The sequence below is a fragment of the Melanerpes formicivorus genome, unplaced genomic scaffold, assembly GCF_026170545.1.
Source record: "Melanerpes formicivorus ecotype bairdi unplaced genomic scaffold, bMelFor1.0.p_v2 SCAF_83, whole genome shotgun sequence".
NCBI classification, from domain to species: Eukaryota; Metazoa; Chordata; class Aves; order Piciformes; family Picidae; genus Melanerpes; species Melanerpes formicivorus.
The window spans coordinates 2,048,508-2,062,118 of NW_027142435.1; the positions used below are offsets into that span (position 1 = coordinate 2,048,508).

General features: G+C 60.5%; 1 protein-coding gene across 5 annotated transcripts; it reads right to left on the minus strand.

Annotated features, from left to right (window-relative positions):
* Positions 1–5,427: 5,427 nt before the first annotated feature.
* Positions 5,428–13,611, minus strand: ZNF414 (zinc finger protein 414). Of its 5 annotated transcripts, none has more exons than XM_068164749.1 (9): positions 13,528–13,611; positions 10,261–10,394; positions 9,760–9,855; positions 9,563–9,670; positions 9,263–9,368; positions 7,926–8,458; positions 7,516–7,566; positions 6,648–6,806; positions 5,428–5,859 (listed from the first exon to the last, which is right to left on the minus strand). In XM_068164749.1, the coding sequence occupies exons 1-9, from the start codon at positions 13,569–13,571 to the stop codon at positions 5,783–5,785; spliced, it is 1,308 nt and encodes a 435-aa protein (XP_068020850.1). In that variant the 5' UTR covers positions 13,572–13,611; the 3' UTR covers positions 5,428–5,782. The 5 variants fall into 5 exon arrangements, 4 of the variants coding, with proteins under 4 accessions (XP_068020850.1, XP_068020849.1, XP_068020852.1 ...); XM_068164748.1 differs by having other exon boundaries at positions 9,760–9,858; XM_068164751.1 differs by lacking the exon at positions 13,528–13,611 and adding an exon at positions 13,327–13,367 and having other exon boundaries at positions 9,760–9,858.

A 13,611-nucleotide genomic window follows, 5' to 3' on the forward strand; every position in this document is an offset into this window, starting at 1 on the left:
TACTGTAGGCATTCAGGGGAAAAAAATCTTCCATCCAAGGCTCACTTTTTCTCTCACAGCTCTCTCATGACCAAAGGCTTTCCTCCATCCTGTGGTTTGTGCAGCAGTTTGCAAAACAGAAGTAAGGCAAAAGGCTCTCCCCACCCCCTACCACCCCCAAAAAAAAAGGACAAATCCCCTCCCCCAAAGCCCCTCCAAAAGATAACTCCAAAAACACCTCCAAAAAGGACTAAAGGCCTCCAAAAATGACCCAAAAAGGTCCAAACATGACTAAAGACCTCCAAAAAAGGACAAAAAATGATCCAAACAGGACTAAAGACCTCCAAAAAAGGACAAAAATGGTCCAAAAAGGACTAAAGACCTCCAAAAATGGACATAAAAAGGTCCAAACAGGACAAAAGACCTCCAAAAACAGACAAAAAAGGACTAAAGACCTCCCAAAACAGACAAAAATGGTCCAAAAAAGACAAAAGACCTCCAAAAAAGGGCATCAAAAGGTCCAAAAGGGACTAAAGACCTCCAAAACCAGACAAAAAAGGACTAAAGACCTCCCCAAAAAGCCCAAAAAAGGTCCAAATATGACAAAAGACTTCTAAAAAAGGCCATAAAAAGTTCCAAACAGGACTGAAGACCTCCAAAAAAAGACAAAAATGGTCCAAAAGGGACTAAAGACCTCCAAAACCAGACAAAAAAAGGACTAAAGACCTCCCCCCAGAAAAAGGTCCAAAAGGGACTAAGAGACCTCCAAAAAAAGACCCCAGAAAGGTCCCAAAAGCCCAGACCCCAAACCAACCAACCCCAAACACAACAAAAGGTCCTCCCAGGGTGTTTTTGGTGTCTGAACTCAGCCTTGCCACACTTGGACGCAGAGCTCCACCTCCCCAGCCACCAGCCAAGGCCTCTTTGCTCCCCACCTGCCCTCAGCCCAAGCCCTCTGAAGAACCACCTGGAGCAGTGGAGGTCCCGAACTGGTTCCTCTGCCTCTGTGGACTCCAAGCTTTGAGCTCTTTCTCTCTTTCTGATGGTGATGTGATTGATCTCTGGGGATGCTTCAAGATGCTTTAGTGCTGGAGGTCTTGGGGGGGAGGTGCCTGGGGGTGGGGTGGGCTTGGGGAGGGGAGAGAAGGGAGGGGTTGGGTGGCTGCTTGCAAGCCCTGGTCCCTCCCATGCACCTTGCAGTACCCTGCTCTTGCTTTCCTGGTTTAGGGCTTTTTTTGATGATAAACTGGAATGTTTTTGGGGTTTTATTTCCTGCTGGTCGCCTAGGAAGGCTGTGAGCTGTGAGGAGGTTCCTCCACCCCCTCAGCAGCTTCTCTGCCTCTAGGGAAGAGCTAGGAAAGAGCAGGTTGAAGGGATACTGCAGTCTGCCAGGCTCCATTCCTCACTGTACAGACGACGTTCAGCCAGTAGCACTGTGATGCACCTAACTCGGTCTTCCCCAGGGGACTGTGTTAGCCTCTATCTTCTCAGGGTCCTTCTGCTAGCCACAACCAGCTCTGGACAGTTGCCTCAGCTCCAGCCTGGGCTGCACCTCCTCCTCTTTTTCTTCCTCTTCCTCCTCTCTCCTCCTTCCCAGCGCGATGAGAAGAGCGTTGAGCAGAAGCCCAGCAGCGAGGGAGCACAGAGGGTGCCTCAGAGCACCACCAGCACCCCCTCGGTGTTCCCCCCCACCCCCAGCCGCGGTGTGCCCTGCTGGCTGGAAGGGGGACGGGTCGGGTGGGATTCAAGCCAGGTGTCTCTGCCACCGCAGGGATTTCTGCCCCCTTGTTGCCCACCCTTGACCTGGAGCCGTTCAGCCGCCGCGGCTGGGGAGGAGAGCTGCGCCCCGCGGCACGGGCGGGAGGGAAGGCGCAGGGCGCTCGGCGCTGGGCACTCGCTGCGCCTCCTGCCGCGCTGGGCGCTCTCCCCGGGCGCGCTGGCACTTCCCTGGCGCTCCCGGTGGGATCTGTCGGCTCTCCCTCGGGGGGAGGGAGGGAGGGAGGGGAGAGGGGGCTGGGGGAGGAGCGGGGCGGGTGCGGCGGCAGCGGAGCCGAGCGAGCGCCTGTGGCTTTGTCCTCCCCTCGCCGCCGCCCTCCTGCTTTGTACAGTAGCTGTAACCGGGGGGAGGAGAACTTCAGTCCTGTAAAATGCAAAGGGAGTTAACTTATGAAATGGTAAAGAAGTGGAGTTTCTAAGAAGAGATTCGAGAGCAGCGGTTGCTTTAATCCTTGGCTTTGTGCTCTTTTGGTTTGGTTTGGCTTGGCTTGATTTTTCTTTATTTTTTTTGATTAATTTTGATTTTTTTTCCTTTATTTTTTCCTTTTTTTTTTTCCCTTTATTTTTTCTTTTATTTCTTCCTTTATTTTTTTTCTTTATTTTTTTCTTCCTTTATTTTTTTCTTCCTTTATTTTTTTCTTCCTTTATTTTTTTCTTCCTTTATTTTTTTCTTCCTTTATTTTTTTCTTCCTTTATTTTTTTTCTTCCTTTATTTTTTTTCTTCCTTTATTTTTTTTCTTCCTTTATTTTTTTCTTCCTTTATTTTTTTCTTCCTTTATTTTTTTCTTCCTTTATTTTTTTCTTCTTTTATTTTTTCCCTTTTATTTTTTCCCTTTTATTTTTTCCATTTTTTTCCTTTTATTTTTCCCTTTTATTTTTTTCCCCTTTCCTTTTGTTTCCTTTTTTCTTTTATTTTTTTCCTTTTTTCTTTTATTTTTTTCCTTTTTTCTTTTATTTTTTTCCTTTTATTTTTTCCCCTTTGGTTTTTTTCCCCCCTTTATTTTTCTCTGCTTTATTGTTTTACTTTTAAGCAGATTTATTAAGGAGTTTGTTTGGATTTTTTTGTTTGTTTGTTTTTTACTTTAGCTTAGGAACTGTTTGGGTCTCCCTTGGTCAGACTTTAGTCCCAGGAATGAATGATAATAATAATTAATAATAATTAATTAAAAACAAAAAAAAATCTTTCAGCCCTTTTTGTATCTTTTGTGACAAAGAAAGGAAAAAAAATCAACAACAACAAAAAAAAACCCTTTTAATAAAGACTTCAGTTTTTCAAAAGTCCTGGTGCTGAGCATCCCTCTTTGCTGCCTCTGCTCCTGGCCCAGCTTGAGCTGCAGCAGGAAGCTGCTGGGAGGCCCTGAGCAGCTGCTTCAGAGGGTCACAGAATGGGGTTGGGGTGGAAGGGACCTTCAAGGCCACCCAGTGCCAACCCCCTGCCAGGGGCAGGGATGCCTCCCACCAGCCCAAGGCCTCATCCAGCCTGGCCCTGAACACCTCGAGGTGAGGAGGAAGTTCTTCATGGAGTCATTTGTCGTTGGGATGCGCTGCCCAGGGAGGTGGTGGAGTCCCCAGCCCTGGAGGTGCTCAAGAGGGGATTGGATGTGGCACTTGGTGCCATGGTCTAGTCCTGAGGTCTGTGGTGACAGCTTGGACTCAATGATCTTTGAGGTCTCTTCCAGCCTTAGTGATACTGTGGTACCTCCAGGGAGGGGGCAGCCACAGCCCCCCTAGGCAACCTGTTCCAGTGTCTCCCCACCCTCCCTCTAAAGAATTTCTTCTTCATCTCCAGTCTCAATCTGCCTTTTCCTGCAGGAACCTCCTGGAAGACCTGGGGCAGCTCTCCTTGAGCTGCTGCTCTGGGTGCTGCCTGTCCTGAGCCTGGGGGGCTCCTTGGTAAGTGCTGCTCAGCCATGGGGGCTGATCTAGGCACCTCCAGGCTGCTGGTGGGGGCTGGGAGGGAGTGTGGGGTGGCACAGACCATGCCAAGTCCTGGCATGGATGTGTCTGCAGGACCTGTGTGGGCTGGTACAGATCCTGCCTTTGGAGGTAGCCATAGCTTGGCCCACAGGCTTAAGGAGAGGGTGGGAAGAGGTCACACTGCTGGGTTTTAGGGTAAGCAGCTCCCCTGCTCTGGAGGAGGGAGCTGGGTGGGTGTTGGATGCACAAGTGCAAGGCAGGGAAGAGGAAACTCCCTGCAGGCTGAGCTGGGGGGATCAGGGAAGCTCTGCTGGGGCTGGAGGGCTCCCAGCTGTGCCAGTGTGCCATAGTGCTCCCCCCTCACTGGGGCTGGAGGGGTCCCAGCTGTGCCAGTGTGCCATAGTGCTCCCCTCTCACTGGGGCTGGAGGGGTCCCAGCTGTGCCAGTGTGCCATAGTGCTCCCCCCTCACTTGGGCTGGAGGGCTCCCAGCTGTGCCAGTGTGCCATAGTGCTCCCCCCTCACTGGGGCTGGAGGGCTCCCAGCTGTGCCAGTGTGCCATAGTGCTCCCCCCTCACTGGGGCTGGAGGGCTCCCAGCTGTGCTCAGTGTGCCATAGTGCTCCCCCCTCGCTGGGGCTGGAGGGCTCCAGCTGTGCTCAGTGTGCCATAGTGCTCCCCCCTCACTGGGTAGGAAAAGGGATGTGGTGGGAGCTGGGGAGTTTGGAAGGTGAAGCTTCCCTGTAGGAGCTGGCTTCTGGGGTGAGTGTTTGGGAAAGGGGCACCTCCAGAGGCTGTTGGGGAAGGAAATCATCCCCTGGGGGCTGTGTCTCCTCCCAGGGCTGGCAGCAGCCCCCCACACCGGGGTGCAGAGCAGCTGGGTGCAGAGCTCCCATCCCTGCACCCACAGTGGCTGGCAGCAGGACAGCTCCAGCGTGGGCACTGGCAGGTGGTGGCAAGCCTTTGCCCAAACCAGTTTGGAGCAAACCTCACCTGGCTGGCATGGGGCCAGCACCTGCACAGGCAGAGTGGGACCTGGGGAGCCCCAGGGTGGGAATGTGCAGCTGCTTGGCTCCCACGGAGGGGGTGGGGGTGGTGCAGCCCCCCAGGGCAGGGGGCCAGGGCATGGAGGAGCCAGTGGGGTGGGGCAGGGGCTCTGTTCCTCGCTTGCTGCCTGGCACTGAGTGGCCTCCTGGCACCTCTACCTGTGGTGGGGAGGGCACAGTCACTGGGACTGTCTGGCTGCTGGAGAAGGCAACTGAGACCCTGCCTTGGTCTGGGTGCCCAGTGGAGATGCCTGGGGAGGAAGCACAGGGAGGGCACTTGGATGCTTGGGGTGCTCCAACTCCAGCTGCCAAAGCAGGTCCAGGGAGGTTCTGCTTCCCTTCTGCTCTGCCCTAGGGAGGCCACAGCTGCAGTGCTGGGCTCCAGTTCTGAGCCCCCAGAGAGACAGGGAACTGCTGGGGGGAGTCCAGCTGCTGGGGCTCCAAAGCTGCTGAGGGGCCTGGAGCAGCTCTGTGAGGAGCAAAGGCTGGGGGTGCTCTGCTTTAGCAGGGGCCTGGACTGGGTGAGCTCCAGAGGGTCCTTCCAACCCCCACGGTGTTGGGATTCTGTCTCTGCTTCTCAGGAGCCCTTCAGGGCTTGGGCTGTGTGGATCCACAACCTGCAGCCCACCCTCCTCTGCCCCTCTTTTGGGCATCCCTAGAGGTGGCACTGCAGCCCCAGCTGCCCCCAGCCCCCCTGGCACTGACAGAGGCTCTCCTGTACAATTCCCATTTATTATTTCAAGCTCTCATTCCAGAGGAGTTCACCAACTCCTGAGCAACCTCCTGGGCTCCCCCCCAGACCCCTGGAGCTGAAGGAACAAAACCTTTAGGGGAGGGAGCTGGGGGGGTCCAAGTGCTTAGAGTTTCCAAAAAATGAAAGGGAAGGTAGAAATCCAAGGGGAAAAAAAAGCCCAACCCCCCTCTGCCAGCCTGTGCTGGGGCTGGGGGATGCTCCTGGTACCAGGGAGGGGTCCCAGTGCCAGCACAGTGGCACAGGGCTGGGCGGTGCCCCCCTGCCCAGCTCAGGGGGGAGGAGGTGCAGGAGCAGTCCCACAGGAGCTGGGGGCATCAGAGCTGGGAGTAGAGGGAGTTCTCCATCTCTGGTGTCAGCTTGGTGTGGAAGGAGGTGAGGCCCACCCCGAAATCTGGAGAGAGAGAGAAAGAGAGGGGAGAGAGAGAGGGGGGAGAGAGCTGTCAGCTGTGGCAGAGCCCCTCCCAGCCTGGCTGCTGAGGGAGGCTACTGGGGAGCTGCTGCCCGGGGAGGAAGCACAGGGAGGGCACTTGGATGCTTGGGGTGCTCCAACTCCAGCTGCCAAAGCAGGGCCAGGGAGGTTCTGCTCCCCCTCTACTCTGCCCTAATGAGGCCACAAACTTCTCCAACCCCACCAAACCCCCAGGCCAGGAGATGCAGGCTGAGGAGCCAAGAGCTGCAGGCTGGTCCCCACCCCAGCCAGGTGGCCTCCTCCTCCACACCACGCAGGACAGGAGCTACTCAGTCTGGAGAAGAGAAGGCTCCAAGGAGACCTTCTTGTGGCCTTCCAGGATCTGCAGGGGGCTACAAGAAAGCTGGGGAGGGACTTTTGAGGGTGTCAGGGAGGGATAGGACTGGAGGGGATGGAGCAAAACTAGAAGTGGGGAGATTGAGTTTTTCCTCATGAGGGTGGTGAGAGCCTGGCACAGGCTGCCCAGGGAGGTGGTGGAAGCCTCCTGCCTGGAGGTGTTTGCAGCCAGGCTGGAGGTGGCTGTGAGCAACCTGCTGTGGTGTGAGGTGTCCCTGCCCATGGCAGGGGGCTTGGAGCTGGCTGAGCCTTGAGCTCCCTTCCAACCCTCAGCTTTGTGATTCTCTGAAGGCAGCTCCCCCCGAATCCTCCAGGAGCTGTCTCCCACCACCCCCCCCCCCAGCCTGCCCTGGTGCCACCCACCCTGCCCATACCCATCTCAGCCTCCAGGCGCCCCGGCTGGGAGGGGTTCTTGCGGTGGTCCTCGATGTGCAGGGTCATGTCCTGGCGGGAGGCGGTGGAGTAGGGACACTGCATGCAGGTGTAGCGGCCCCGGGTGTGCTCCCACACGATGCGGCTGTTGGAGGAGTGCCCTGCAGGGATGGGCCGGGAGGGAAGCACACAGCTCGCCCACCTGCCAGCCCCCCGGCTCCCCCCCAGCCACGGAGTTAGGAGGGGGTGTGTGTGGGGGTGGGCACACAGCTCCATGTGCCCAGGAGCACCCCCAGGCCGATGGCAGCCAGGCAAAGCTGCAGCACAGGGGGCAGGGCTGGCGGCCCTGGGGTGCTGGCTGCGTCCTGCTGGGTGCTGTGGGGCTCAGGACAGGGCTGTGTGGAGGGGCAGGAGCACACCCCCCTAGCTCCAAGCCTCAGCTACACAGAGGTGCCCTTCCCAAGGGAGGAACCCCACAATCTGAGAGGCTCTGACCTCCCTTTGCCTCTCTGCACCCCATGGAGCACAGGCAGAGGTCTCCAGCCCCCTCTCAGAGCTGGAGCAACTGTGCTGGGGAGGGGCTCAAGCCCAGGCCCCTGCTGCAGCTCCTCTCCTGCTGCTTCTGCCCTTGGGCACTGGATGACTCAGGCTGGGTGACTCCTGCGGGGGGGGCACAGCCAATAACCCCTGGCTGTGGCTCCTGCGTGGCTCCTGAGAAGGAGGGAGCCTGCCCTCCCCCTCTGCTCCCTGGGGAGCATCCTGGCACCTCGTGGGGCCTTTCCCATCCCCTGGTGGCCCCCTCCACCGCCCCCGCGGCCCCCCCACCAGTGACAGAGCGCAGCCCCCACCCCAGCTGGTGCCAAAACTAACCTGGAGTCACTCCTGAGCCAAAGCATGGGAGGAGTGGGCTGACACTCACACCTGCGGAGGGAATCGAGGGGCATTAGGGCTTCCCCTCCCTGGGTGGGTGGGACACGGGTGGGAGGGCAGCCCCTGCCTCGCACCCCCAGCACGCTGGGGAGCAGCAGGGCTGGGACAATTTGGAGGCTTTGCTGGCTTCTGATCTTTCTCCAACTGAGCATCCCCCGGAGCGGGATGGAGTCGGTTGGTAGGAACAAAGCCCGGGGGCAAAGGTGGGATGGGGCCGGGGCTGGGGGGGCCAGGGAGGAGGAGCGGGGGCTGGGGGGAAGGAAATCCTCTGCTGGCCGGCGGTGGGTCCTCCTCGGGGAGCTGCTGGCGAAGGTGGGAGCAGGAAGCAGGTTTGGGCCCCGCAGGCTCACCTTGGCTTTTCTTCCAGACGGCGTTGGAGACGCCGTGGCCGGGCACGAAGGGCCGCGGGCGGTGCTGAGCCGCGGGCGGGGGCAGGCTGTAGGCGGCGGGGGGCACGTAGGGCAGGAACGGCCCCGGCCCCGAGGGAGGGGGCGGCGGAGGCGGCCCCGAGAAGCGAGTCAAGGACGGCGGCCCGAAAAGGTTGGGCTCCAGCAGCGGGAAGGGATGGGAGCCCAGCGGCAGCGCCTCCAGCGAGCCGGGCAGCTCGGGGAGGCTGGTGGGGAGCCCAGCGGCAGCGTCCGCGCCCGCCAGGGCAGCGTCTCTCTCCGGGGGCCGCAGCACGCTCGGCAGCTTGGGGAGACCCTCGGCTGGCTTGGCAGAGGGCTCCTTCCCCGGGGGGGTGGCGGTGGCGCTGGCGGCGGAGGGCAGGAGGGGCCGGTCGGGTCTGGGGGGCGGCGCCGGGCTGCTGGCGCTGTCGGAGCAGACGTGGAGGTGCTTGAAGAGGGAGCGGTGAGTCCGGAAGCGCAGCAGGCAGTTCTCACACCTGCCGGGCCGGGGGGCTGGCGTCAGAGCTGGGGAGCCCCTCCTCAGCGCCCTCCCAGCCTGGCACCAGTAGTGATGATCCCCTCCACACCAACCTCCACCCTGGCGTCAGAGCTGGGGAGCCCCTCCATGTCACCCTCCCAGCCTGGAGCAGAGCTGGGGAGCCCCTCCATGTCACCCTCCCAGCCTGGAGCAGAGCTGGGGAGCCCCTCCATGTCACCCTCCCAGCCTGGAGCAGAGCTGGGGAGCCCCTCCACGTCACCCTCCCAGCCTGGAGCAGAGCTGGGGAGCCCCTCCATGTCACCCTCCCAGCCTGGAGCAGAGCTGGGGAGCCCCTCCACGTCACCCTCCCAGCCTGGAGCAGAGCTGGGGAGCCCTCCACAGCACCCTCCCAGCCTGGCAGCAGAGCTGGGGAGCCCCTCCACGTCACCCTCCCAGCCTGGCAGCAGAGCTGGGGAGCCCTCCACATCTCCCTCCCAGCCTGATAGCAGAGCTGGGGAGCCCTCCACAGCACCCTCCAGTCCTGACAAGAGTAGTGATGATCCCCTCCACATCAGCCTTCACCTTGGCATGAGCAGTGGAGATCCTACCCACATCCACCTTTGCCCTGGAATCAGTGGTGGTGATCCCCTCCCCATCAACCTCTACCCTGGCATCAGAGGTGGTGAGCCCCTCCATGTCACCCTCCCACCCTCCCCTCCGAGGTCTGCAGAGCTGGGAGCCCACCACATCCTCAGGGCTGTCTGGGAGCTGCCAGGTGCCCCCAGGGTGGCACAAGCTGGGCACAGGGACCAGTGGCACTCACTTGAAGTAGCGATTTGGTTTGTAGTGCACCTTCATGTGGGCCATGAGGTCCTGCATGCTGGGGAAGGTCTCTGTGCAGCCCAGCGTGGGGCACTGGAAGGTTTTGCCTGAGCAGAGAAACAGGGCAGAGATTCAGCAACACCCCCAGGGGCTGGGGGCAGCCCCCCCTGTGGGCCTGCAGCACCTCCCACGCTCTCCCCACTTCCCACCCAGTGCAGGGCAGCAGGAACAGGCCTCAGCTTCAGGCCCCACTTCGCCACCTCCCAGCCCTGGAGCGGGGTGGGGGTGGTCCTGGCCTTACCCTCGAGGGACTGTGTGGGTCTGTAGTGGACCTTCAGGTGGTCCATCAGCTCCTGCATGCTGGAGAAGGCCAGTTTGCAGCCATAGCTCGAGCACTGGTAGTGCTTCCCTGGAAGGACAGAGATCTGTTGGCATCACCCCTGCCCTGGTGGCTGCTGTCACCTCCCCAGGGCAGGGCAGGGCAGGGCAGGGGCTCACCTGGCACTGCCCTGCGCTTCAGGGGCCGCAGGTCCTGGGCTGGGGTCCCTCCACTCCCTGTCACTGGGCCACCAGGCAGAGCTGCTTCTCTGGAACCTGCTGGGGAAAGGCTGTTAGACAGCCCCCAGCCTCGGCCCTGCCCCAACCACCCCCACACTGCCCTCCCTCCAACCCTTCCAGATGGGGTGCAGGACACTGGGGGGCTCTGGCGGGGTCTGGTTTGGAAGGGGCCAGAGAGGCAGGAGCCCCCAGGGTGGGTTTCTAACCACAGGAGAGGCTTTGCTCTGGGAAAGGCTGTTGGGATGAAGGCAAAGCTGCTGGATGGCTGAACACCTGGGTGATGCCACGTTCATGCCCACACAGACCCTCAGGGTGCTCCCAGCCACCCCTCTGGGGTGGGACTTGGCCAAAGGGACCACACAGCAAGAGGAGGGAAGGGTTTTTCCCCCCAGCCCTGCTCCAACTCCTTTCACCAACCCCACTGTGGCACCAAGGACTCACCTGCCCCCTCTCCAGCGTATTTACCCCCCATGGAGAAGCTGGGCACAGCCTCCTCCTTCTCTGTCTTCATGGCCTGGCCAGTGGTGGGCACAGGGTGAGGTAAATGCTGCTGCTGGTGTCTGCTCCTGGTGATGCTGCAGCAAGCACAAGGAGAGAGGTTCAATGCCAGCATGAAGCACTGTTAGCTGCCTCCTCCTCCTCCTCCTCAGTGCCCTGTGGCTGTGGGACCTCCAGGGCCAAGCTGGCAGGAGACCCCCAGCTCCACTGGGGCTTGGCAAAGGCAGCACTGGATCGAATCACAGAAGCATTTTTGTTGGAGGAGACCTCCAAGATCAAGTCCAACCCTTAACCCAGCACTGCCAGCTTGGAAGGGACCTCAGAGATCATCCAACCCCCCTGCCATGGGCAGGGAACCAGCCCAGGCTGCTCACAGCCTCATCCAACCTGGCAACACCTCCAGGGAGGGGGCAGCCAACAACCCCCTTGGCAACCTGTGCCAGTGTCTCACTGCCATGAAACCTGCAGCCAGCTCAACTTTGGGGTCACCAAGAAGATTTTCAGTGTCCCTGAGAATCCTTTGGCACCAGAGCTCCTCACTCCAGCTCCTGCTGGGAACAAGGACCCTGCAACGATCCTTTTGTGTGTGTGTGTGGAGGGGGGGCTGCTGACACCAACAAGGGGGAGCAGAAGGGTTTGCAGCTCCTGGTCACCCAGAGCAGCCTCTGGTACTGATTCAGTCAATAATTAATGCAGCTCATCTCCCTCTAAGGAACCAAGGGGGTGGGGAGGGATGGGGAAGGTCTTTCTAGCTCTTGCCAGGCACAGAAAACCTTCACAAAGCCACCCTGGGGGGATCAACAGGACAAAGAAACTCCTGCGGGAGAGCATCTGGCCACGGTCTGCTGCGGGAGGTTGTGGAGGTTTCCCCAACAGGCAGCTCCCGGGGGCAGGAGATGAGAGACAAAGGCTTGGGAACAAGAGGCTCATGTGATGGCTCCGGCGGTGGGAGCGGAGGGAGGGATCCAGGGAGGGAAGGAGGGAGGGACCCGGGCTGTGACAGCAGCACAGCCAGCCCCGTGCCTGGCACTGCTCGGGGGGTAAAGCCCTGGTCCTGCAGCCAACCCACCCTCTGCATCTGCTGCGAGGGGGGGTCCCCTGAATCCCATGGGATCGGGTAAGACAGGGCCCCCTGAATCCCAGAGGTCAGGGTAGAGAGGCTCCCCTCAGTCCCAGAGAATTGGGGCAGAGAGGGCTCCCTGAATCCCATGGGATTGGGTAAAATTGTGTCCCCTGAATCCCTTGGGGTGAGGGCAGAGAGGGTCCCCTGAACCCCAAGGATTTGGGCAACAGAGGGCTCCCTGAATCCCATGGGATTGGGTAAAATTGTGTCCCCTGAATCCCTTGGGGTGAGGGCAGAGAGGGTCCCCTGAACCCCACGGGATCAGGGTCAAGAGGGTCCCCTGAATCCAAGGGGACTGGGGCAAAAAGAGTCCCTTGAACGCTGGGGGATGAGGAGAGAAAGGATGCCCTGAGTGCCAGGAGATTGGAGCAGAGAGCCCTGCAGGAGCTGGGGAAGATGCTCCAAGCAGCTCTGGCACCTGGCAGCCCTGGGCTTTGCGATGCCACTTCCAACCCAGGTGCCCTAAGCCCAGCCTTGGGCTGGAGCAAAGCTGCTGGCTCAGTATTTGCCTCCTCTACCTCCTCCAAGGGTGAGCTCCCAGCTTTCCAAAGGAGAAAAAATCTGCCTGGAGCCCCCTGTGGAGCCCACCCTGAACCCTGCCACAGCTTCTGCCAGGGGCAGCGTGAACACCCAAGGGGACGAGCTCTGAGCCTATGCCCAGCCGCTGTGCCACCTCCCCGTGGTGGGTGTGGGGACAGCTCAGCTGAGCCCTGCCAGTGGTTCCTTGGGGAACATCTTTCAGCCACCCTGGGCTCCCTGCCATCTCCCCAGCTTGCTCCAAGCCACTGGCAAGCAGGGAAGAGCCATCCTGGTGCCCACCTTTACCTGCCTGCCCACCACTGCTCCAAGCACTGAGCTCCAGCAGCTCCTCAGCTGGGAAGACACCAAACTCCTTCCTTCCAGGAGCCCTCCTGGGAGGATGGAGCTCCCCCCCTGAGCCTGGACAAAGCTGTCTCCTGAGAGGGCAGCCCTGGCCTGGGTCAAGTTCACACCGTGGCCAAGGTGGGAGCTCCAGCCAGCCCCTGACAGCAGCAAACAGCTCCCACCTGGGGAGAGCCTGGGGAGAGCCTGGGGATGCTCAGGGGTGGAGTAGGAGGGGAAAAATATGGGTCAGGGGGCTCCCAAGGGCCACACATGCCTGCAGAGACTGGGTGCTAACAGCTTCCACGGCTAACTGTCCCTGTGCTGCTAGCCCCACAGGGAGGAACCCCGTGGCCAGCACCCCAGCCGTGGCTACTAGCCCCCCATGGCTACTAGCCCCTGTGCATAGCAACAGACCCATGGCTAGCAGCCCCCCATGGCTAGCAGCCCCCCAAGGCTAGCAGCCTCCATCGTTAGCACCCCAGGGCTAGCAGCCCCCCAAAGCTAGCAGCCTCCATCGTTAGCACCCCAGGACTAGCAGCCCCCCATGGCAAGTGGTTTCTGCGGGCAGTAGCCCCCCCGGGTCATGCAGCCAGGGCCGCTGCTGGCACTGTCATTTTAGTCACCCCACATGTAGTGCCCCCCCCAGCACCTGGGATCCCGGCAGGGAGGCTTTGCCCGGAGCCCCCCCCCAGCCATCAGGACCCCGCAAGCCCCGGCGCACGTCCCAGCTCCCGGCGAAGCTCCGGGACTCCAGGCCGGGTACCCGCTCCGGTACCGGTACACTGCCAGTGCCGGCCCCCCCTCCCGGCGGTGACACAGTCCCGCGATGCCAGTACCCCCCCATGCACGGCCCCGGTGCCGGTCCCCTCCCGGTGCCGGTCTCCTGCCAGTGCCAGCACACCCCCGGTGCCGGTCCCATCCCCGGTGCCGGTCCCCTCCCTCGGTGCCGGTCCCACCCTACGATGCCAGCACCGCCTCCGGTGCCGGTTTCCCTGTCCCGGTACCGATCGCCTCCTCGGTACCATTTAACCCCCGCGATCGGTAGCCTCCTCCGGGTGCCGGTAACACCCCTCCCCCCCTCCGCACCGTCGGTGTCGCTCCGTCACCGCCTCCCCCACCCCTTCCCGTGCCGGAGCCCCCCCTTCCTTCCCGCTGCCGGTCGCTCTGATGTCATCCCCAGTGTCCCCCCCGGCGCTGCTCGCCGGGGCCGTCCCGGCACGTACCGGGGCCGCGGCGGGGCCGGTGCCGGTGCCGCCCGGATGCGCATCAGCAGCGGCGGCGCCGCGGGGCCATTTTCTGCGCCGAGC

What these genes read in the sequence shown, in the direction of transcription:
- ZNF414 (XM_068164748.1), bottom strand. Translation starts at nt 13,571, where the DNA reads ATGCGCATCCGGGCGGCACCGGCACCGGCCCCGCCGCGGCCCCG. An exon ending in CGTCTGGAAGAAAAGCCAAG is followed by an intron (nt 7,567 to 7,925) that starts GTGAGCCTGCGG and finishes TTCCCTCCGCAG; the next exon opens with GTGTGAGTGTCAGCCCACTC. An exon ending in GCGCCTGGAGGCTGAGATGG is followed by an intron (nt 5,860 to 6,647) that starts GTATGGGCAGGG and finishes CTCTCTCTCCAG; the next exon opens with ATTTCGGGGTGGGCCTCACC.